This window comes from Fringilla coelebs, assembly GCF_963513975.1.
Source record: "Fringilla coelebs genome assembly, chromosome: 24".
Classification (NCBI taxonomy): Eukaryota; Metazoa; Chordata; class Aves; order Passeriformes; family Fringillidae; genus Fringilla; species Fringilla coelebs.
In genome coordinates this window covers 3,998,323-4,021,661 of record NC_140050.1, presented here as the reverse complement: position 1 = coordinate 4,021,661, position 23,339 = coordinate 3,998,323, and the positions used below count along the sequence as shown (strand labels likewise).

At 49.8% G+C, this 23,339-nt stretch overlaps 1 protein-coding gene across 1 annotated transcript; it reads left to right on the top strand.

The window, feature by feature from the left end:
• Positions 1-5,681: 5,681 nt before the first annotated feature.
• On the top strand, positions 5,682-23,121 carry ZAP70 (zeta chain of T cell receptor associated protein kinase 70; the record flags this gene model as incomplete). Its single annotated transcript, XM_084220921.1, has 12 exons — positions 5,682-6,083; positions 9,790-9,950; positions 11,522-11,660; positions 14,118-14,196; positions 14,594-14,634; positions 16,427-16,475; positions 17,486-17,666; positions 18,841-19,047; positions 20,261-20,453; positions 21,461-21,601; positions 22,433-22,545; positions 22,998-23,121. The coding sequence occupies 12 exons, from the start codon at positions 5,682-5,684 to the stop codon at positions 23,119-23,121; spliced, it is 1,830 nt and encodes a 609-aa protein (XP_084077047.1).
• Positions 23,122-23,339: the final 218 nt, after the last annotated feature.

Genomic DNA, 23,339 nt, shown 5'->3' with positions numbered 1-23,339 from the left:
ATTTATTCTGGCATTAAATGCAGGTGGGTCCAGACAAGGCACCGGCAGAAGCAGCTTTGTGGCCTTTTGGCATCAGGAGGGGACAAGGAGGCAGCAGAGGCTGGGGGAGCTCAGGGCAGAGCTGGTGCCCCACACCCACCCCGTGCCTCCACCTGTGGTGCTGCTGCAGGATGGGCAGTCCCAAAACTGATCCATCCCTTGTCCATTGGGAATGACCCCAGAGCCATCCCAAACTGGGCTGTCCCCCTGCCCATTGGGAATGACTCCAGAGCCATCCCAAACTGGGCTGTCCCCCTGCCCATTGGGAATGACCCCAGAGCAATCCCAAACTGGGCTGTCCCCCTGCCCATTGGGAATGACCCCAGAGCAATCCCAAACTGGGCTGTCCCCCTGTCCATTGGGAATGACCCCAGAGCCATCCCAAACTGGGCTGTCCCCCCGTCCATTGGGAATAACCCCAGAGTAATCCCAAACCCAGGCTGTCCCCCTGCCCACTGGGAATGACCCCAGAGCCATCCCAAACTGGGCTGTCCCCCTGCCCACTGGGAATGACCCCAGAGCCATCCCAAACTGGGCTGTCCCCCTGCCCACTGGGAATGACCCCAGAGCCATCCCAAACTGGGCTGTCCCCCTGCCCACTGGGAATGACCCCAGAGCCATCCCAAACCCAGGCTGTCCCCCTGTCCATTGGGAATGACCCCAGAGCAATCCCAGCCTGGTCCATCCCCCTGCCCATCAGCAATCCCAACCCCAGGCTGTCCCCCTGTCCATCAGGATCCCACCCTGTCCCCCTGTCCACCAGGATCCCACCCTGTCTCCCTGCCCATCAGGATCCCAAGCTGTCCCCCTGTCCATCAGGATCCCACCCTGTCCCCCTGTCCATCAGGAGCCCACCCTGTCCCCCTGTCCATCAGGATCCCACCCTGTCCCCCTGTCCATCAGGATCCCACTCTGTCCCCCTGTCCATCAGGATCCCACCCTGTCCCCCTGTCCATCAGGATCCCACCCTGTCTCCCTGCCCATCAGGATCCCACTCTGGAGCAATCCCAACCTGGGCCATCCCCCTGCCCATCCGAACCCTCCCCGGAGCCTCTCCACAGGACACCCCAGCCCTGAGGAGCAGCACAAGGAATCCCTGGAGCAGTTCAGAGCCCCCAGACCCCAGGCCAGGCTGAATTCTCCTCTCAGCCATCCCCAGGCACATTTTCCTGGCACTTCCTTTGAGCTGCCCCCCCCAGTTAAACTCCTTTTAGGGATTTGTTAAAACCACCCCACAGTGGCAACACAAACCACCCCAAACAACACCACACCCACAGGACAGAAGCCCCCCAGACCCCCCTTTTTCCCTCTCCAGGCTGGATCCCCATCACAATTCTCATCCTTCACCCCTTCCCCACCTGCTCCCTTCCAGGCAGGTCCCTGCTCCCCCCAGACTGTCCCAGCCACCCTGTTGTGGCTGTGTTATCAGGGATTATTGGTGCTGTGTGGGATTATTGCTGCCAGGACAAGGAGACACAAAACATGGCCCTAACAGGATGCTGAACCTTCCAGTGCTGCCTCCAGTTTCACCAGTACAACCCCCTTGCTCTCAGGAACTGGTTTGGATTTGCATCAAGTGCTGTTCTGGGAAATTATAAAATCAAACCAGTTCCTGTTGGTTCTTGTCTGATCTGAGTAAAAACGAGTGGCCAGCTATAAATAGATGTGATTGAGTGACATCTCCAGGGTTTCCTGTCTGCCTTTCCTGTGTCTTGGGGCACAGACCCAACTCATTTCACGTGGGAGTTGTTTTTTTAGGTGCATCTTCATGTCATCACAGCAACTTGCCAACGTGGCCATCACCAGAGGAGCCCTGGGCTTCCGGCCCTGCCTGGAGCAAAGGAGGCTCAGGGGTGCCCTCATCGCTCTCACAGCTCCTGAAAGGTGCCTGTGCTCAGCTGGGGCTGGGCTCTGTCTGCAGCAGCACTGACACAACCAGAGCACACAGCCTCAGGCTGCACCAAGGGAAATTCAGGCTGGGTATCAGGAAAAAAATACAGGTTGGGTATTAGGAAGTTGGTGAGATCCTATCCTATAGGCAGGACATTAGGAAAAATCTAATTAGGATATTAGGTAAAAAATATAGGTTGGATATTAGGAAAAGTTCATCATTCTTTCAGTTTTTCATGGAAAGGGTGATAAAGTTCTGGAATGGCTGCCCAGGGAGGTGGTGCAGTCCCCATCCCTGGGTGTGTTTAACAAAGCCTGGATGTGGCACTGGGTGCCAGGGCTCACTTGGGGTGTTGGGGCTGGGCTGGACTCGATGATCTTGGAGGTCTCTTCCAACCCAGTGATTCTGGAATTCTGTGATTCTGTGATTCTGTGCCCAGCCTGTGGGACCACCCAAACCCAAGGGAGCACCCAGCACCTGCAGCCCCAGGGACACAGATTAAACTGGAAAAACGAGGTCCTGTTAATTGAAATGAGTAATGGTGGAGGGTCCCTTGCACAGGTTCTTTCAGGTGCTGGTCCATGAAATTGGTTCTCATTTTTGGCTGCATTTGGCAGCGTGGAAGAACAAAGCTGAAGGAGTTTAGTGCAGGTCTGTGGAGGTTGTTCAGGGTTGCTCAGGTCCATGCAGAGTTGCTGCCAAGGAACAGAGCTGGAGTTTGGAAGAGGAATTAGAGGAGACCCTGAGCTGGTGTGTGGGCAATAAAACCAGCCAGGACAAATATTTAAAAGTAAGAGCTTTAGAGGGATTATAAATCTTCCATTTCCAGTCTGCTCTCAGGCTTCAGGGGGTGACTTTCCCTCATGTCTCAGGACTGGGAAGGTTTTCCTCAGCAGAGTAATTTCCTGCCAGGGTTGATCTGTGGCAGCAAGGCTTGGGTGGCACTGCCTGACCCAAACTCTGAGCCCTGGGTCCCTCTCCTATCTCTGTGAGGGTTTCTTCACTCCCAGCCCTGTGTTTGGAGAGGAAAAACATCCTGTTTGTAACAGAGCACCCTGTGTGGGCAGCTGGAAATTCTGTGAGGGCTCACATGTCATCAATAACTTCTGCCCTCTCACTTTCACCTGGCTGAGCTACTGACACAGGTGCTCCACTTGCTGTGATGTTCTGCTCCTGGACTTTCCAGGGAAGGGATTCAGCAGGTTTGGGTGCAGATGTCATGGCTGTTTGTCCCAATGCAAAGCAGCAGCTCACAAAGGAGCCCACTGACGTCCCTCTGCCCACTCAGCATTTCCTGTTCCTCATGAACGTGACTCATGAACCTGATTGCAGCTGCACCCAAGAGCTGCATCCTCACTGCCCATCTCCTTCAGCCCATTTTCCTGGGAGTTATCCTCCTGGGAGCAGGCTGAGGTCAGGCAGAGCTGGCAGCCAGCTGGTCTCAGGAGCTGAACCTGGGGAACCAGCTCTGGGAACCAGTCTGGGCTTTGATGTCTGGAGGCATCACAGGATTAGGAGGCTTTGCTTTGGTCCCAAGCACCAACTCCAATTTGGGTTTGAGCCTCAGGGTGTTCCCATTCACCTCCACGTTCCAGACTGGCAGCTGTGCCAAGACCCCACTTTGTTCCATTTGGTGAATTTGGTGACAGGGCCTTCACAATTTGGGCTGGTTTGAGCTGTGCCTGGGATGGTTTCTGCTGGTCCCTCACCCCGGCTGTGAACCACTGACGCTTCCTGTTGCGGTTTCCTGCCTCAGCTGAGACGCCTCCTCTCTGCTCTCCCTTCCTGTTCTCATCAGGGCCATTTCAGAGCTTCATGAGGACAACAGATAGGTCGAGGAGGCTCTGGTGGCCATAAATCCAGGTCCTGGCAGCCCTTTGCTGCCGAGGGCTGAGCAGGGCAGGGTGCACGGGGCAGAACGGTTCCTCCTAAGCCCTTCCAACACAGACCCAGCCAAGCCCTTCCCAGCTCCAGGGATGCCAGGGGATGGCAGGAGGGCTCTGTGCTGCTGGGAGGGATGAACCAGGCTGGCATGAGCCAGAGCAGGGCTGACCACCAGGGCAGGGCTGACCACAGGCACAGCTCCGGCCACTGCCTGGGAGCAGAGACCACAGCAGTGTGCTCAGCCCACGGCGAAACAAGTTCTCTCACTGTGTCCAGAAGAGTCAAATTGGGAAGAATCAGGGCAAATACCCAATGTGCTGCTCCAAAATCTGGTGTTTCTTTGCTCCTTACATGAGTGACGTGTTTGCAGGAGGCGCAGGTGGAGAAAATCTCTCTGGTCTTTTTGGGGTCATCGTCTGCGCAGGAGCAACCCCAAAGTTCAGGCTCCAGGGAACAAATGAGACCCTTTGGTCACGATAATGTTTCCATTGATTACAGCAAACTGGGCTCTGCCAACACCCTCTGGGTGGAATTTTAGGTGATTCAAGATAGAGATACAAGCCCTGTACAGAGAGAAGCCCTAAAGCTCTTTGGCACCAGGGGCTCTGCAGGGACTTGGTCAACGAAGGGCCCTCTGTGCCAAAGGGATCGGAGCATCAGGAACCAGCCAGAGCCAGGTATTGTAGGGGGAAAATTCCACAGATTGTCTAAAAAACAATTCAAGGAAGGTTTCTTCTTGTTTCTGCTGACTGATGGTTGATGTCTGCCCAGAAGCACTTGGGTTTCTCTCCTTTTCGCTGTGCTTGGTGCAGTCGTTTTATCTAAATGTTGTTTTAGACGTTTCAGATCCATCTCGTGTTTAAATCTCAATGCATTTAAGGTTTTGGCCTTCTAGACCTCCATGGCAAAGCTCATTTATTCAGAGAGGCCAAAGAATTTCCTTTTATTGTGAACAGGGCTGGAGAGAAAATGGTAGGAAGTCGAGGCTAAAAACATCAGGATGGATTTAAGGAGCACATTTTTAATAGCGAAGGTAATCAAGGACTGGAGGAACTCACTGTAGGATTTGGGGCATTTTCTCTTGTTTGGGATCTTTAAATCAGGTTCAGGTAGTTTCTCTATTCCTTGGCATCTATAAATCAAGATCGAGTGGATTCTCTGTTGCTTGGGATCTTTAAGTCAAGATGAGGTGGATTTTTATTTGCACTTCCCAGCTCCAGTAAGGGCAGAATAGAGGGATGTGGGATGCTGTGAGTTTGAACTGACCCCACAGAGAGCTGGCAGGAGAACCTCTAGACAGGGAAATATGAACCCCAATTAAAACATTTTGCAAAATGATGCTTCAGGGACCAATTTTCCCTGCCAGGCCGGGCCCCAGCAGTGTGTTGTCACAGCAGGTATTGCTCAGAAGTGTCTTGAAAAAGTCACACTGGGGGCACAGCACATCTGTGCTGATGCTGAGTGATTTCAGCTCCTCTGTGATCCAGGTGGTGCAGAAGGAGAGACGGGGTCTTGGTCTGGGGTTCCAAGGAGAGCTTTGCTTTTATTGAGCTCCTTCCTCAAAGGGATCCAGGGACAAAGAAATGCTCCAGGAGAGAAAGCAGGGCTTTATATGGGGATCTCGAGGGGTGGGACACAACACCAGGGCCAGTGGGATGAGGGCACAGGGGCGAAGCGAGGAGGAAGGGCCAATGGGACGCATTGAATCTGCATATCACAGCAAGGCACGCTGGGATAAACCTTTTCCCCCACCCTAACAAGGATGGTTATAACTTGAGTGCTTTTCCCCTCCAGGGGAGTGCCGTCACCTCCTTCCCTGTCGGCCCAGCAGCCCCCACAGCGCGGGAGCCCTCGAGCGGAGGGGGAGATGCCGGACGCCGCCGCCCACCTGCCCTTCTACTACGGCAGCATCGCGCGCGCGGAGGCCGAGGAGCACCTGAAGCTGGGCGGGATGGCGGACGGGCTGTTCCTGCTGCGGCAGTGCCTGCGCAGCCTGGGCGGCTACGTGCTCTCCATGGTGTGCGACCTGCAGTTCTACCACTACCCCATCGAGCGCCAGCTCAACGGCACCTACGCCATCCTGGGCGGCAAGGCGCACTGCGGCCCCGAGGAGCTCTGCGAGTTTTACTCCAAGGACGCCGACGGGCTCTGCTGCCCCCTGCGCAAGCCCTGCAACCGCCCCAGCGGGGTCGAGCCCCAGCCCGGCGTCTTCGACAGCATGAGGGACAACATGGTGCGGGAATACGTGCGGCAGACCTGGAAACTGGAGGTACTGGGGCGTTCCAGGCGTGGGGTGGTGTGGGTTCTTTTTTTTTTTTGCTTTTCTTTTTTTTGCTTCTCTTGTATTTTGCCAGGGTTGGGGTTAATTGTGGTATTTCTTGTTCAGACTCAGATGTTTTTAGTTCTTATCTACGTCACAGCCTCAAAAACCATGAGTTCTGCAGCTTCACTCCAACTTCACTCACATACTTCATTCCAACTAACTAAAAAATGGAGCCCCATCTCTCTCTCTACAAGACCTTTTAAGGAACAACTGTCCAATTAAAAAATGACGCCTAAATTTTTTTTAATTTTAACCCAGTAACCAACCGCTCATGGCCTGCAATGCAGATGTTTTTATCCAATTGCACAAAACCGCCCAGACCCATCGAGGAGAAGGTGAAGAAGTAGGAGGAGAAGCAGGTGAAGAAGAAGGACCAATCTCTGCCCTAGAATCTCCATCTTGCTTTATAGATATTACTACATTCTAAAAACTTCAACTCTAAGTTTCCCACCCTCTGATATCACACACTTCTGTTCAAACTCCACACCCACAATCCCAGTTCTCTCATTCCATTTTGGAAGCTTCTCCACAGCCCCAGGTCAATGCAGTGTTCTCTTGGGGGTCAGTGCCTGGCAGCACAGAGAGTCTGAAATTCTCAGCAGCCAGGGTTCCAAAGGGTGGGAAGATGTGACCCCTGTTACTCTGTCGTGTCCCACTTGCAGCACAGCACAGTAAGGTTCCTCTCCTTGGTGGCACTGCAAGGGCTCTGAATCCTGCTCTTTCTCAGTCTCTTCTCCACACACAGGTCTAAACATCTTCCCCAGCCTTCAGAGCCATCCTTGGAACAGCTGGAGCTCACTTTGCAGGCCTTCTCCCAAGTGTCATTCTCCTCTGCAGCCCATGGGATGCTCCCTGCCTTGGACCAGTGCTCTGATCCCAAAAGCCAACAACCCACCCCTAAAGCCAACCACCCATCCCAAACCCCAACAAACCCATCCCAAACCCCAACAAACCCATCCCAAACCCCAACAAACCCATCCCAGAACAAAACCAACTCATCCCAAGACCCAATGACTCATCCCAGAGCTAAACAAACCCATCCCAAACCCCAACAAACCCATCCCAGAACTAAACAAACCCATCCCAAACCCCAACAAACCCATCCCAAAACCCAACCACAGAGCTCCAGAGGTACATAAAGACATGACCCCCATGCCATGGATGTGACCCTGACACTGCTGGCAGCAGATTCTCCATCCCAATCCTGGGATTGGATCAGTTGGTCAGAGCATGGTGCTAATAATGCCAAGATTTTGGGTTCCATCCCCATACGGGCCATTTACTTAATAATTGGACTTGATGATCCTTGTGGGTCCCTTCCAACTCAGAATATTCTGTGATTTCTGGGCACATCTCACCATATGTGAGGTGCCTTGTGCCTCCAAACATTGTGCTGAAGATGAAATTAAACCAGACTTAGATTTTTGCCCTGGTCTTTTTCACTCTTTGGAATGAAATTTTTGCCTCTTGGGAGGTTTTTTTTTTTTTCCAGTGAAGGTTTTACCCATGAGACCAAGGCAAGGGACGCTGGATGAGGTCTGTGTGTTATTTAAAATTAAAAATAGCCACAAACAGGTTTCTGCATTTTATTGCAGACCGGAATATCTACAATATATGCATAACTCAGAACTCTAAATGGTCCCACTGGCAGCCATGGACTTAATTTCTTTCTGCCTGCTGCCAGCTTGGCTCCTCATACACTTCCAGGGTCATTTTCTTGTTTCCTTGGAAGGGGCTGCCCAGGGAGGTTTGGAGTCCCCACCCCTGGAGGTGTCCAAGGAAGGCCTGGACGTGGCACTCAGTGCTCTGGGCTGGTGACAATCTGGGGATGGGGCACAACTTGGCCTCAATGACCTTGGAGATCTTTTCCAACCTAAAACATTCTGGGATTTTATATTTTCTTTTAAGTCCTCAGAGAAATATGGCTCAGGCAGTGCCCTTATAGAGCTTTCTACAGAAGCTTCCTGAATTTGGCGCATTTATACCAAATGTGTTTGACAGAATGAGGTATTTTATAGGGTGAAGGAGGTGTACTGTAGGGTTTCTATAGCCAAAAGAGGTGTTCTGTGCTCAAATGAGGTATTTTGCAGTAGAAGTCTCTCTCAGAACCGGGGATTCTGTGGGGTTTCCCCGAGAGCAGATCGGTGGACACCTGCAGATAGCACAAAGGACATCGCCACCTCCTGGCAGAGGGACAGCAGCGGGTCAACACCGGCGTGAGCCCGGGAAAGAACTCAGGGTACCTCCCCCGTGACTGCCAGACAGCACCGACCCAGCCAGGTCCTGCAGCCAGGAGGGCAGGGGCACCAAGAAAATCATGGAGAGGTGGAATATCCTGAGCTGGAAGAGATGCAAAAAATCACCCAGTGCAGCCCTGTCCCTGCACAGCCACCCCAAACCCCACCCTGAGCAGCCCTGAGAGCTCTGTCAGAGGGGCTGGGAACACAAACCCTGAGAGGAGCCCCTGAGGGAGCTGGGGGAGCTCAGCCTGGAGCAAAGGAGGCTCAGGGGTGCCCTCATCGCTCTCACAGCTCCTGAAAGGTGCCTGTGCTCAGCTGGGGCTGGGCTCTGTCTGCAGCAGCACTGACACAACCAGAGCACACAGCCTCAGGCTGCACCAAGGAAAATTCAGGCTGGGTATCAGGAAAAAAATACAGGTTGGGTATTAGGAAAAAGCTTTTTACAGAAAGGTGTTAAATTTGTGGAATGGCTGCCCAGGGAGGTGGTGCAGTCCTCATCCCTGGGTGTGTTTAACAAAGCCTGGATGTGGCACTGGGTGCCAGGGCTCAGTTGGGGTGTTGGGGCTGGGTTGGACTCGATGATCTTGGAGGTCTCTTCCAACCCAACGATTCTGGAATTCTGGAATTCTGTGATTCTGTGTCCCAACACTCCTGCAGCTCTGGCAGCCTTGGCACCATTCCCTGGGGAGCCTGGGCAGTGCCCAGCAGCCTCGGGGGGAAGAACCTTTCCCTGAGCTCCATGCCAAGCCCTGGCACAGCTCCAGCCCTTCCTGGCCCCCTGTCCCTGTCGCAGAGCAGAGCTCAGCCCCTGCCCCTGTGCCTGCCCTGGGCAGGAGCTGCAGCCCCCGAGGAGCCTCCCCTCAGTCTCCTGTGCTCCAGCTGAACCAGCCAAGTGCCCTCAGCTGCTCCTCAGCCCCTTCCCCAGCTCCGTGTCCCTCCTTTGGGCACTCTCCACCAGCTCTGGATCTTTCTGATCCTGTGGTGCCCAAAGTGCCCCCAGCACTGGAGGTGAGGCTGCCCCAGGGCAGAGCAGAGTGGGACAATCCCTCCCTGGGCCTGGTGCCCCCAGGACAGGGTGGCCCTTTGGGCTGCCAGGACACAGATCCAACTTGCCACTGACCAGGAACATGAGGCTGAATGACACCCCACAAGCCCAGCGTTAAGATACCCCACATAAACGTGGTGCCTTCTCTCTTCCCTCACCAAACTCAAAGGACTTCAGCTGGATTTAAAGGATTAGGTCAGTTGAGATGAGCCAGGAATTCTGCCCTGCAGCACAACAGAATTCAACTGCTCTTGGGTCTCGATTATTCTCGAGACTTTCCAGGTTTCCTGTGTCCCCAATGAGCTGTGCTGAGGCCATCAGCACAGCAGCAGGATTGCAGGACGTCTCTTTTCCTGCTCTTTCCCAGGGAGATGCCCTGGAACAGGCCATCATCAGCCAGGCTCCCCAGGTGGAGAAGCTCGTGGCCACCACAGCCCACGAGAGGATGCCCTGGTACCACGGCAACATCAGCAGGGAGGAGGCGGAACGGAGGCTCTACTCGGGGGCACAGCCCGATGGGAAATTCCTGTGAGTATCCAACCCCTGGCATCCCTGGATTTTCGACCATTTCCCACCCCCACTGCCCTGCTGTTACTGGCTTCATGTCACAGAGGAGGTGTAGCTGAATTTTCTCAGAGTGGTTACAGATATTTCAAAGGTGGGCTGAGCCCCAAATCTCTTCTTCCTCACACGGGACACCACCATGTGGATTCTTTGGGGGTTTTTTTGTTGTTAAGGTGGGGATTAAGTGTGTGAGATGGTTTTTTGTTTGGACTTAGATGTTTATTAGCTCTTATCTATATTATAGTTTCATAAAAAATATAGTTTAGGAAAAAATTTTGCACCAAAAGAATAATAAAGTACTGGAATGCTCTTCCCAGGGAGGTGGTGGAATCACCATCTCTGGATGTGTTTAAAAAAAGACTGGACACGGCACTTGGTGCTACAGTCTGGTTAAGGTGTTAGGGCATAGGTTGGACTCTATGATCTTAAAGGTCTCTTCCAACCTCATTATTCTGTGATTCTGTAAAGAGTTCTGCAGCACTTCACTCTAACAAGCTAAAAATGGAGCCCCATCTCTCTCTCTACAAGGCCTTCCAAGGATAAAGTGTACAATTAAGAAATGACACTTAAATTATTTTTACTTTTAGCTTAATAACTATCTACTCATGACTTGTAATGTGGACTTTTTCATTTAATTACATAATAGTACTCAAACTCATGAAGAAGAAGGTGAAGAAGAAGGATTAGCTTCTGCTTTAAACCTTCTATCGTGCTTTACCTATATTAATATATTCCAAAACCCTCCAACTCTAAGTTTCCCACCCTGTGATATCACACACTTCTGTTCAAACTCCACACCCACAATCCCAGTTCTCTCATTCCATTTTGGAAGCTTCTCCACAGCCTCAGGTCAAGGCAGTGTTCTCTTGGGGGTTAGCGCCTGGCAGCACAGAGAGTCTGAAATTCTCAGCAGCCAGGGCTCCAACATGATCCCCCCATGAAGAGCCAATCTGAAGTTTTATTTGTTTCTCATATTTCAATATCTCTATAAAGTTTGGTTGCTGCTGCACAGGATGAGGGGGAAGATATTAAACACTGCCAGGCTGGCATACCATAGCATATAATATAATACCATATATCATATAATATAATTTATATGATATAATTTATAAAATGATATATGTAATATATATTATTTAAAATATATAATATGTGATATCTACTATAATATACAATGTACAATACAAAACATATTGTATATAGTATATGTTAGACGTGATACATGATTTATTATACAGTATACATTATATATGATACATTATATATTATACCTGATACATTATATAGTATATAGTGTATAGCATATTATATATGCTATATAGGGTATAGGGTATAGGGTATAGGGTATAGGGTATAGGGTATAGGGTATGGTATATATTTTTGTACACTTTTTAATATAATATATATCATTTTATACAGGGGTGCAGGGACACCTCTCCACATACACGTGCCCACTCACCACTGGCACTGACAATCCTCAGAGCAAAACCAAGAGCTGCTTTTAAGAATTTATGAATCGTTTTCCCCCCTGCCAGGCTGAGAGAAAAGAAGGAGAACCGCGCCTACGCCCTGTCCCTCGTCTATGGCAAGACCGTCTATCACTACCGGGTGGACCACGACAAATCTGGGAAATATTCCATCCCTGAGGGCACCAAATTCGACACTCTCTGGCAGGTACCAGGAAAATGAGGCACCTTTTCCTTGTTTTGAAGCATTACCAAGTCCCTCAAAATCATCAGGATAAATAAACCCCTCTAGCACCATTTTTTTAGTGTCAGCAACTCAGGAATTATTTTATTCCTGGCCAGGGTTTGTGTGCATGGCTGACAAAATTCTGGCCTCCACACAGACTCTGATCCAAAACGTTGTTACTTGATTGGACATTTATATTTATATAAAATTATATTAAAAATAAATATTTATATATAATATATTATAATTAATATAATATAATATAATATAATATAGTATAATATAATATAGTATAGTATAATATAGTATAGTATAATATAATATAATATAATATAATATAATATAATATAATATAATATAATATAATATAATATAATATAATATAATATAATATAATATAATATAATATAATATAATATAATATAATATAATATAATATAATATAATATAATATTTATCGATGTCTATTTATAATATATTTATATATTTATTAAATTTATATGTATTTATATAAATATATAATTCTATTTCTATGTATATATTTATATTATAAAACAAATATTTTTATAAGATTATTTTACTTATTATACTTATTTATGCAGAAAAATAAATGAATGTTCATTGGCTCTAAATGACACCATAACACCATGGTTGTGCTTTGATCCCCACCACTTAATAATTAATAATCATCACCATTGGTCCTCAGGAATCCTTTCCAACTCAGAATTTTCCATAATTCTGTGCTAATTCTCTTCCATGAATTAGTATTCTATCCTCTATTGGTTATTAATTTCTCTTTTTCTGCTAATAGACCATATTTTTAATCTTTTTAAAGCTAAAAAAGATTTTTTTTCTTTAGCAGGGACTCTCCAATGCTTAAAATGAATCTTTTTTATTCTCTTATTTTTTTCTGGTTTCTCCAAAGTCGCCTTGTGGTCCATAAATTCTGCATTCCAGATGTCCAACCTCAATCCATCTTCCCCTCCCAGGCTTTGTTCACTGGGGTATATCAGAGTTAGTTTATCAAAACTTAAAATTCCAGTAATTTTCCCCAGCTGTGCTCCTGCAAAAGTGGCTCACGACAACCTTGTTCCATATTGGCTGAGAGTAATTGAAGAATAACACACTATTTATAATTAATACATGAATTGGTTGGGGTTAATTAATTAAAAACAATCATTTAAGAGTTAAAGCATTAACTAAAATGATGCAGGGAGTGGATGCCTGGCTAGAGCTTCCTCCTGGCTAGAGCTGTCTGAGGGACAACCACCCCATTTTGGTGAATTTTCTGAATTCCCAGGGCTGTTTTCACTCGGAATTTTATTGAAAACAAAGATTTGGGGCATTTTTATGGTGACAGAGCCGTGCCAGGCTCCTGACTGCAGCTGAACTCTGAGCCAGGCAGGAGGGGAAGGGGAAGCCTGGTGTCCCTGGGCTGGGCTGGGCTGGGCTGGCTGTCCCCAGGCTGTGATGTCCCCTCTGTGCTGGATCAACAACGATGCCCTGCACCCCACATGCCCTGCTCACACTGCAGATTTTGCCTTACCTTGGGCCTTTCTGAATTTCCCAAGTTCCTCCCAGCTCTGGCAGATATCCAGGGATGCAATCACACCCCGGGACATCCCTCAGTGCACACACAAAAACCAGAAACAGTCTGGTCCCTGCCTGCCATAAATCTGAGAGGATTCATCCCTAAGCCACACAAGTTAATAATACTAATACTGATACTCATACTAATACTACTACTAATAAATATAATTAAGTATATTAAACATATAAAATTAAATATATACTATATAATAATATAACATATTATTATGTTATTAAACAATATAATAATATAATAAGATTATATTACTATAGTATATTATATATAATGTATAATATATAAAATACATTATATAAAAACTTAATAGATTTATATATCTATAAAATATATAATAAATTTATATTACATTCCATAGAATTATATGAATTCTATTAATATAATATAATATAATATAATATAATATAATATAATATAATATAATATAATATAATATAATATAATATAATATAATATAATATAATATAACATAACATAACATAACATAACATAACATAATATAACATAACATAACATAATATAACATATGTGTATATATTATATACAATATAAATATATGCAAAAATATATGCAATATATAATTAATTTATATTAAATTCTATAGAATTCTATGAATTCTATTAATATAATTAAATTAAATTAATATTATAGAATATAAGTGTATATATTATATACACTAAATATATACAATATATAAATATAGACTTATATATTAGAATATTAATATATACTATATACTAATTGTTCTATAAACTATATTCTATATAATAATATATATTTTTTGTTTTTCTTCTCCTTACAATAATCTCTTTTTTCTCCTATCCCTTTCCCAGTTGGTGGAATACTTAAAACTCAAACCAGATGGGCTGATTTTCTACCTGAGGGAAGCCTGCCCCAACCCCAACATGCCAGGTGAGCTGACACCTCTCAGTGCCACCCCTGGCCTTGGTTTGCCACCACCTGGTGCCAGCTGGAGCGGTGCCAGCCCAAATTTCCCTTCCTTCCAGGGGCCACTTCGGGTCCACGTGTCACAAATGTCCCTGGAGAGCCTGCCCTGTCCTGGGGCACAGCTCAGCCCATGGCCTGCTCCAGTGGTGGCACTTGCCATGACAAAATTTGGGAATAACAGCCACATCCAGACCCATTTGCACACCTTTTTAGGCTAAAGCTGGGGAAATTTTCCTTTGGGGGTTGGAGGAGATGGGATCAGACCCACAGGGTCCTTCAAGGACCCATGCTGTGGCCAACTCTTGATAACAAACTCCTGATAACAAACTGCTGATAACAAATCCTCTCCCTTGTTTTGCAGCCTCTGCAGCACCAGTTCCACCCACCCACCCCTCCGTGAGCGTGAGTTTGGGGCAGGCTTTGTTTCATTGGGAACTCAGCAGTTTTAATATTGCTGCTGAGTTGGCTGATCAAAGTTTGGCTGATCAAACCCTGCTTTTGTCTAAAAGCTCAGCAACTGCACTGGACTTTATTAAGCCCAGCTGGGATGTTGTTCCCTTTCCATCTTGGATGGGGGTGGGGAATAGCTGGGCACAGCCCCTGGTAGAGCTGAGAAGGGTTTCCATTCTTCCAGAGCTCCTTGCCACATGTGGGGCTGTCCTTGGGGAGCCCTCCATCCCTGCCCTGCTGGCCAGGCAGCAGCGAGGAAGCTGTGCTGGGATTCTGGGAATGCTCAGCCCTGCTGCTCCCACTGGCCCCCAGCCAGGGCTTTGTGCTGGCCCTGCCCTGGGGAATGTCCCTGCTCAGCCCTGAACGCTGGGCTGGGCTGAGAGCAGCGGATTTGGGGATCCCAGGGGGGCTGAGCCAGGCCTGGGGGCTCACCCATCACCTCAGTGGGCTTCCAGAACCCACTCCCAGATTTTAGAGAGTGCCCAAAGGAGGGACACGGAGCTGGGGAAGGGGCTGAGGAGCAGCTGAGGGCACTTGGCTGGTTCAGCTGGAGCACAGGAGACTGAGGGGAGGCTCCTCGGGGGCTGCAGCTCCTGCCCAGGGCAGGCACAGGGGCAGGGGCTGAGCTCTGCTCTGGGACAGGGACAGGGGGCCAGGAAGGGCTGGGGCTGTGCCAGGGCTTGGCATGGAGCTCAGGGAAAGGTTCTTCCCCCCGAGGCTGCTGGGCACTGCCCAGGCTCCCCAGGGAATGGTGCCAAGGCTGCCAGAGCTGCAGGAGCTCTCAGGGCTGCTCAGGGTGGGGGTGTTGGGGTGCCTGTGCAGGGACAGGGGCTGCACTGATCATCCCTGAGGGTCCCTTCCAGCTCAGGATATTGTCAGGCTGAGTGATGTCCCCTCTGTGCTGCATTTTATGGTGACAGAGCCATGCCGGGCTCCTGATTGCAGCTGAAATCTGAGCCAGGCAGGAGGGGAAGGGGAAGCCTGGTGTCCCTGGGCTGGGCTGGGCTGGCTGTCCCCAGGCTGTGATGTCCCCTCTGTGCTGGATCCAGTGGTGCTGCCATCAAAAACTGCCTGGGATCCACAGGACAAACCCTGCAGCTCCTCGGGGAAAAGGATCTGCTTTATCTCAGGATTTATCTCACATATCAGGGCCTGAGCCCCTTCCTGGCTGGCACAGCAATGCCCCTGCACTCCACATTCCCTGCTCAGAATGCAGATTTTGCCTTTCCTTGGGCCTTTCTGAATTTCCCAAGTTCCTCCCAGCTCTGGCAGATACAGCTCTTCCCAAGCTCTTCTTCCAGCTCTGGGATTCTGTGGCTCTGGCATTCCAAGCTGTGCCACCCTGTGGCTCTCTGCTCTGGGGACAGTGGCTGCACAGTGTCCCTGTGTGCTCACAAGGCCACTTTTCCTGTGCTGGCTGTGACCTGAGCTGCCTCCAGGCTTCCCTTCCTGCCCCAGTGCAAGCTGTGAGTCCTGGCTGGGATGGGGACAGCAGAGGGGACAGAGAGCCCTCACCTTGCCCAGCCCTGGGGGAGGGTGCTGTGCTCAGGGTCCCTGGCACCAATCCCTGCTGGAATTGCACTGGAACCGGAGTGTCAGATCCAGACCACCCCAGCCTCAGCCCACCTCTCAGAGGGATCACCAGCTGGGGCTGTGTTGGGGTGCAGTTTCCCCGTCCCTTTCCCCTCTATTTGCAAATGAAGCAATTTCTCCTCTTTCCACTTTCTCTTCATTTATTTTCCAGAGAAACCTGGACCCTCTCAACGCAGACGGATACACCCCAGACCCTGTGGGTGAGCACCTCCAGAGCCCTCTCCTCCTCACAGGGGACAGGACTGTCCCAGGAGCCCAGGGCTTCCCTGGAGCCCTGCTGCAAAGCCCCTTTCTTACAAAAGCACTCAGGAGCACATTTTGGCGCCCTGCACCCACACTGGGCTCCCAGGAAATCAAGCTCTACCCCCTTCCTTGCCTTAACCAGGGAGTGAAGTCCTGTCCTATCCCCATTTGTCACTAAAATTGATATTTTTCACTAAAATTCACATTTTTCAGTGGATTCAGCTGAATTTCAGTGAGGTAAAACCCTGCCCAGGTCTGGCAGGGCAGATACAGGGAGCGGGAAGGCTCAGACCCCTTTCCTCATCCCTCCTCTTTCAGCAACCAGGACTGTATCAATGCAGGACAACCCCCAGCCAGAGGTATAATGTGCAGTAATTACATGATTCAGAAGGCTGAACAATAACTTTATCTATATTAATTATATATTATATTATATTATATTATATTATATTATATTATATTATATTATATTATATTATATTATATTATATTATATTATATTATATTATATTATATTATATATTATATTTTTTACTAAAGAAAAACCCATGACCCTTACTAGACAGTCACGACACAGCTCTGACCTAACAGGTCAATCAACCCAAACAACCATCACCAGAGTCCAATTAGCAAATCAATCTTGGTAAACAATCTCCATAACACATTCCACATGTGCCAAACAACAGGAGCAGCGAATAGAGATAAGAATTGTTTTCTCCTCTTTCTCTGAGCTTTCTCACTGCCTTCCCCAGGGGAAATCCTGGGCAGGTTGTGCCTGCTGCTCTCTGTGAAGAGACAGAGCTGGTGAGGGGCCCTGGGTTGTGAAGGGAAGGGAGATGCCCAGGAGGGACCAGAAATGCTGGAGGTGAAGGTGAATTGGCCAAAAGAGCAGAGAAACCCTTCCCAATCCATGAGGGACGGGGGATGAGGAAGGGCAGGTTCATAACCAAGTGCTCCTCTTGGGAAGGGGCAGGAAAATCCCGGCTGCTGCCCATGGACACCAGCGTCTACGAGAGCCCCTACAGCGACCCCGAGGAGCTGAAGGACAAGAAGCTGTTCCTGAAGAGGGACCACCTGATGATTGATGAGGTGGAGCTGGGCGCAGGAAACTTTGGCTGCGTCAAGAAGGGAGTTTACAAAATGAGGAAGTGAGTGAGGGTGCTGGGGAAGGGGGAGGAGAGGGACCTGGCTGGGCTTGAGGCGTCCCCAGCTGTCCTGTTGGTCACTAGGTGGGCCACAAAGTGACAATGGAGGGGATTAGAAATGATCTGGAAGGTCAGGGGTGATGGGTGTGGTGGTTGAGGCACCAGCCCTGGAAGTACTCAGAAAATGAGCAGGTTTTGTGGTGGGGTTGTGGGGATGGTGGTGTTCAGCCAGGGGTTCCACTTGATGGTCTTGCAGTCTTCTCCAACCCCAACAATCCCAGGATATTATGATATGATGCTGTAATTCCATGGCTTCCCATGGATTTTTCACTGACAGATGCAGCACCCTGGGTTTGTAATTTCCACATTCCCAGGCACACTGCTGCCACTTCCAAAGGGACTTGCTGGGCCCAGAGGAACAACTCCATATTCCTGATACCACCTCTGTCTGTGTCAGGCCAAAGCAGTGACACTGAGGAGTTGTGCCACCCTCGGCTCTGTTGCTGGTTGTCTGTGGTGGTCTTTACCCACTTGTGCCTCAGTTTCCTCCTGGAAAAATGGCACTGAGGACCCAGATCTCAGTGTGGGAGGGGAGGTGCCTCCAGATCAGGGATGGCAACTTCTGGCTGCACCCACAAGGGTGAGGTGACCTCTTCTCTCCATCCTGAGACACCAGGATGGTGCAGGGCCCTGCCAGAACAGGCTATTGAGAGGTCAAACAGCCTCCCAGGAGAAGGCATTTCCATTCCTGGCTGTGCCCCCTGATTCCAGCTGTGCTCAGCCCATCCCATGGTGTTTGTGAGGTCCCAGGATGAGGGGAGGGATGAGAAATCTGACTCTATGTTCTCAGAAGACTGATTTATTATTTAATAATATGATATAATAAAAGAATGCTATACTAAAACTATAGTAAAGAAAAAGAGGGGTACAGACAGGAGGCTTAACAAGGATCATCATGAGAAACTCGTGACTGACTCCTCAGAGTCCAACACAGCTGATGGTGATTGGTCATTAATTAAAAACAATTCACATGTTTGTATAAACAATCTCCAGACCACATTCCAGAGGAGCAAACACAGGAGAAGCTGAGGCTTCTCATCTTCCCAGGAAAAGAAATCCTGGTGAAGGTGTTTTTCAGAAAATGTGACAGTGACCTCACGGCTGTTCCCCCATGCAGGAAGCAGATTGATGTGGCCATCAAGGTGCTGAAAAGCAACAACGAGAAGACAGTGAAGGATGAGATGATGAAGGAAGCACAGATCATGCACCAGCTGGACAACCCCTACATTGTGAGAATGATTGGGGTGTGCGAGGCCGAGTCGCTGATGCTCGTGATGGAGATGGCTTCTGGAGGGCCCCTCAACAGGTTCTTGGCTTCCAAGAAGTGAGTGTTGGATAAAATGTGGCTGATTTTCTGGGTTTCTTCTCAAAATCTACTTCAAAAGCCCACCCTTGTGTCACCATTGAGTCAGAGATGGCACGTAGTTGGATCAGAAGGCAAAAAGCCTCATTTATTTCATCCTCTCTTCTTTTATAGCTTAGTTTGCTACAGGTGGACCTGATTGGTCATTTAATCAATACATTTCACATGACTGGCTAATTAACAAGACACCCTTTTGTAAACAATCTTATGAGAAAACCAGAAAAACAGACTATTAGAGAAACACCACCTCCAGGTTGTTTTTAATATTTGGCTATCATTGTTTATCTCCAGTTCCCTAAAGCTTCCCAGGACAATTCTGGGAAAACTTATTGTCTGGGTTTGAAAAGCCAGGTGCCTGCTAAGGAAGGCAGGAGCCTCCCCTTAAATGGAAAATTTAAAACAACCTCGTCCCCCAGCCCTTTCCAAATTGCTATAAATTTTAAATTAATGGGCTCTCAGGAAAAAATATGGGAGCAAGGAATAACAGTTCTGTAATGGGGAAGAAAATAAAAGGATAAAATAAACAATGCAGTGAACCAAACCAACACTGACAGAGTCAGAACACAGCCTGACACCCTGTGGGTCAGGGTGCTGCAGCACTCCTGCAGTGCCAGGGGTGGTTCTGCTGGAGCAGGGATCCTGGAGAAAGGTGCAGAATCCTCTGGAGATCCAGGGGCAGAGGCAGCTGCTGCTCCTCTGGGAATCCAGTGCAGAAGCCGTGCTGGTGTTCCAGAATCTCCAGATTATACCCGGGTAGGAATGCTTGGCTCCTCCCTCTGGGCTCACATCACCCAATGGGATGCTGTAGCTCTTATCAGCCATGCGGGGACATTCAACAGCCTCTTATCAGCAGATGTCTCCCCAGTTGTGGAAGAGATAAGGAAACTGCCCACTGAACAGAAGACAACTGCCATACAGATGGTGATAGAATACAATTTGCTTGATGATCCAGGACACTTATCTTGCTTTCTCTCTCTCTGACCAGGCTGTCACATTCACACCCTTGTAGGTGCAGGAAAGCTGAAAAGAGCAGAAAGAAATCTTTCATGTGAAGCTCCAGGGGCTGATGCTTCTGGAGCACAGATCTCCATGCTCATTCTCCCTTGCAGCTGGAAAAGTCAGAGGGGACCACAGCAGGTCCTTTATGACTGAGTTCTCCTTTCACCCTCCCCAGGGATGAGATTACAGTGAGCAACATTGTGGAGCTGATGCACCAGGTGTCCATGGGGATGAAGTACCTGGAGGAGAAGAACTTTGTCCACAGGGACCTGGCAGCCAGGAATGTCCTGCTGGTCAACCAGCACTACGCCAAGATCAGTGACTTTGGGCTCTCCAAGGCTCTGGGAGCTGATGACAGCTACTACAAGGTGGGTGTGAGCACAGCAAAGGGTCTGGAGCAGGAGCCCTCCTGGTTGGGAGGATGAGACCCCCAGAGACTTGAGGATCTGGGCTGTTCATGGACCCCTCTGCGCATCAGGCTGTGCCTCACTGCTGTGACATTAAAAGGGGCTTTGCAGAGCTCTGGTGACAAGGAGGATGCAGAGACAGCCAGGGGGGTGTGGGACAAGGAGATGAGAGGAGCCAGAGAGAAGAGAAGATGATGAAGAGTGAGCCAGGGCTGATCTTCCCAGCAAGGAGAGACCCAACCTGGAATTCTGTGTCCATCTCTGGGGCCCCCAGCAAAAGAACCACATGAGGGCCAGTTGGAACGAGTCCAGACAAGGCCACTAAATTGGTCACAGGACTGGAGCCCCTCTAATCTGGAGCCAGGCTGGCAGAGCTGGGGGTGCTCACCTGGACAAGAGAAGGCTCCAGGGAGAGCTCAGAGCCCCTGGCATGGCCTGGAGGGGCTCCAGGAGAGCTGGAGAGGGACTGGGGACAAGGCCTGGAGGGACAGGACACAGGGAATGACTGCCAGTGGCAGAGGGCAGGGCTGGATGGGATCTTGGGCAGGAATTGTTCCCTGGCAGGGTGGGCAGGCCCTGGCACAGGGTGCCCAGAGCAGCTGTGGCTGCCCCTGCATCCCTGGCAGTGCCCAAGGCCAGGCTGGACAGGGCTGGGAGCAGCCTGGCACAGTGGGAGGTGTCCCTGCCATGGCAGGGCTGGCTCTGGATGAGCTTTGAGGTCCCTCCAACCCAAATCAGTCCATGATTCCATGGTTTAACCAAGCCCTGGGGGTAGGTGGCAGGAGGAGGGTGGCACTGTGGGCATTCAGCACCTGCACAACAGGACACCAGAGCCTGGACTGGGCTTTGGAGCTCCCATTCCAGTTGATCTTTTCAGCAATGTAAGATTTGACACAAACACTGAGCAGAATCCAGGCGCAGCTCCCAGCAATCTCAGGCTGCAAATGTCCCTCCTTGCTCTGCTGCAGGCCAGGACAGCAGGGAAGTGGCCCTTGAAGTGGTACGCCCCCGAGTGCATCCTCTTCCACAAGTTCTCCAGCAAGAGCGACGTCTGGAGCTACGGTGTGACCATGTGGGAGGCCTTCAGCTTCGGGCAGAAACCCTACAAGGTGAGGCAGAGCCCTAAAAGGTGAGGGAGAAACCCTACAAGGGGTGGCAAGAACCTACAAGGTGAGGGAGAAACCCTGCAAGGTGAGGAAGGGCCCTACAAGGTGGGGCAGGACCCCACAAGGTAAGACAGAGCTGGCTCTGTCCCCCATGGCTGTCACAGCCCCACTCCAGTTTGGGAAAGGCACAAATGAGGGTGGATCCTGCAGCTTTGTGTTCATTTTGAGAGAGAAGAAATAGAAAACAAACAGAATTCATTTAGGTTTGAATCAAAGCAGAGTTTTTTGATCCTTCTGTTCACTTGGGACATAAAAAATCGCTTCTCATCCACTGCTGGGCCCATGCTTGGGTAGGGTGGGAGCTGGAGGGTGGCAGGGTGGGTGGGGTGGGCAGGCTGAGTGGGATGGAGTTGGTAGGACAGGAGGGATGGGGTGAGTAGGGTGGGTTGGATGGGGTCTGCAGGGTGGGTGGGATGGAACTGACAGGATGGACAGGATGGGATCTGCAGAATGGGTGGGATGGAGCCTGGAGGTGGGATGGGATCTGCAGGCTGGGCAGAATGGGATCTGCAGGATGGCTGGGATGGGGTCTGTGGGATGGGGTCTGCAGGATGCCTGGGATGGGGTCTGCAGGATGGCTGGGTTAGGGTCTGTGGGATGGCCTGTCCACAGTGTGGGACACCAGTTCTGGCTGCTGGGGTGGGAACAGTGACTGCTGGGTGTGGGGGGTTTGGGATCAAAGCTCCACCCCAGGCCCAGCTCTAACCTGTCTCCTCTAGCCCTGCTGCCAGCTCTGAACACATTATAATCCATTTCCCCTTGCTCCCATCCCAGAAAATGAAGGGCCCTGAGGTGATCAGCTTCATAGAGCAGGGCAAGCGCATGGACTGTCCCCAGGAGTGCCCAGCAGAGATGTACTCCCTGATGCAGCAGTGCTGGACCTACAGGTGAGCGTTTCACCACGCTGTCAGCTCCGCCAGAGTCACCAAATCCCAGAATGGGATTGGAAATTTGGGTTGGAAAGGACCTTAAAGCCCATCCAGTCCAACCCCCTGCCATAGGCAGGGACACCTTCACCAGACTGTTTGCATGCTGACAACACAAAGCAAATGGTGTCTCCTGCCTTCCTTTGTGATGATTCCCCAGCCCAAAATGAATTTTTTATTATCAGACCTCTCCATTTGCCTGTGCCAATCCTGGAAGATCCCCAAGGCTCTGTGTCTTTGACCCTCTCTGTCCCTGAAAAGTCTCAGCCGCCTCCTGAGCCCTGGCACAGCCAGGCTGCTGCTCTCCCCCGGGGTCTCTGTGTCCTCTCAGAGCACCAGGCCAGCTTTGTCCTCTCTGATGACTTTATTTATTCCTCTCTGATGACTTTATTTGTTCCTCTCTGCCCTTGCAGATGGGAAGAACGTCCAGGGTTTGTGGCTGTGGAAAACACCATCCGCTCCTACTACTACAGCATTGCTGCCAAGCCCGAAAACGGGCCAGACACAGGGGACAGGGCCAAAGCAGCTCTTCCTTGAGACTCCTCCTCCTCTCCTCCACCTGCCCTGAATGGACCTGCAAAGGCTCTTTGTGAAGTTTTGCTTTAATCTCTCCAACGCTCCTCAGCAGCTGCGGAGCTGAGGATGAGGAGGATGTTGTGTCCCCACCAAGCTGGGGGACACCCAGCTGTGCCCCCCAGCTCCTCCAGCCTGACCCAGCCCAGGAGCACAGACTGCCTGAGTCCTTCCCACCCAAT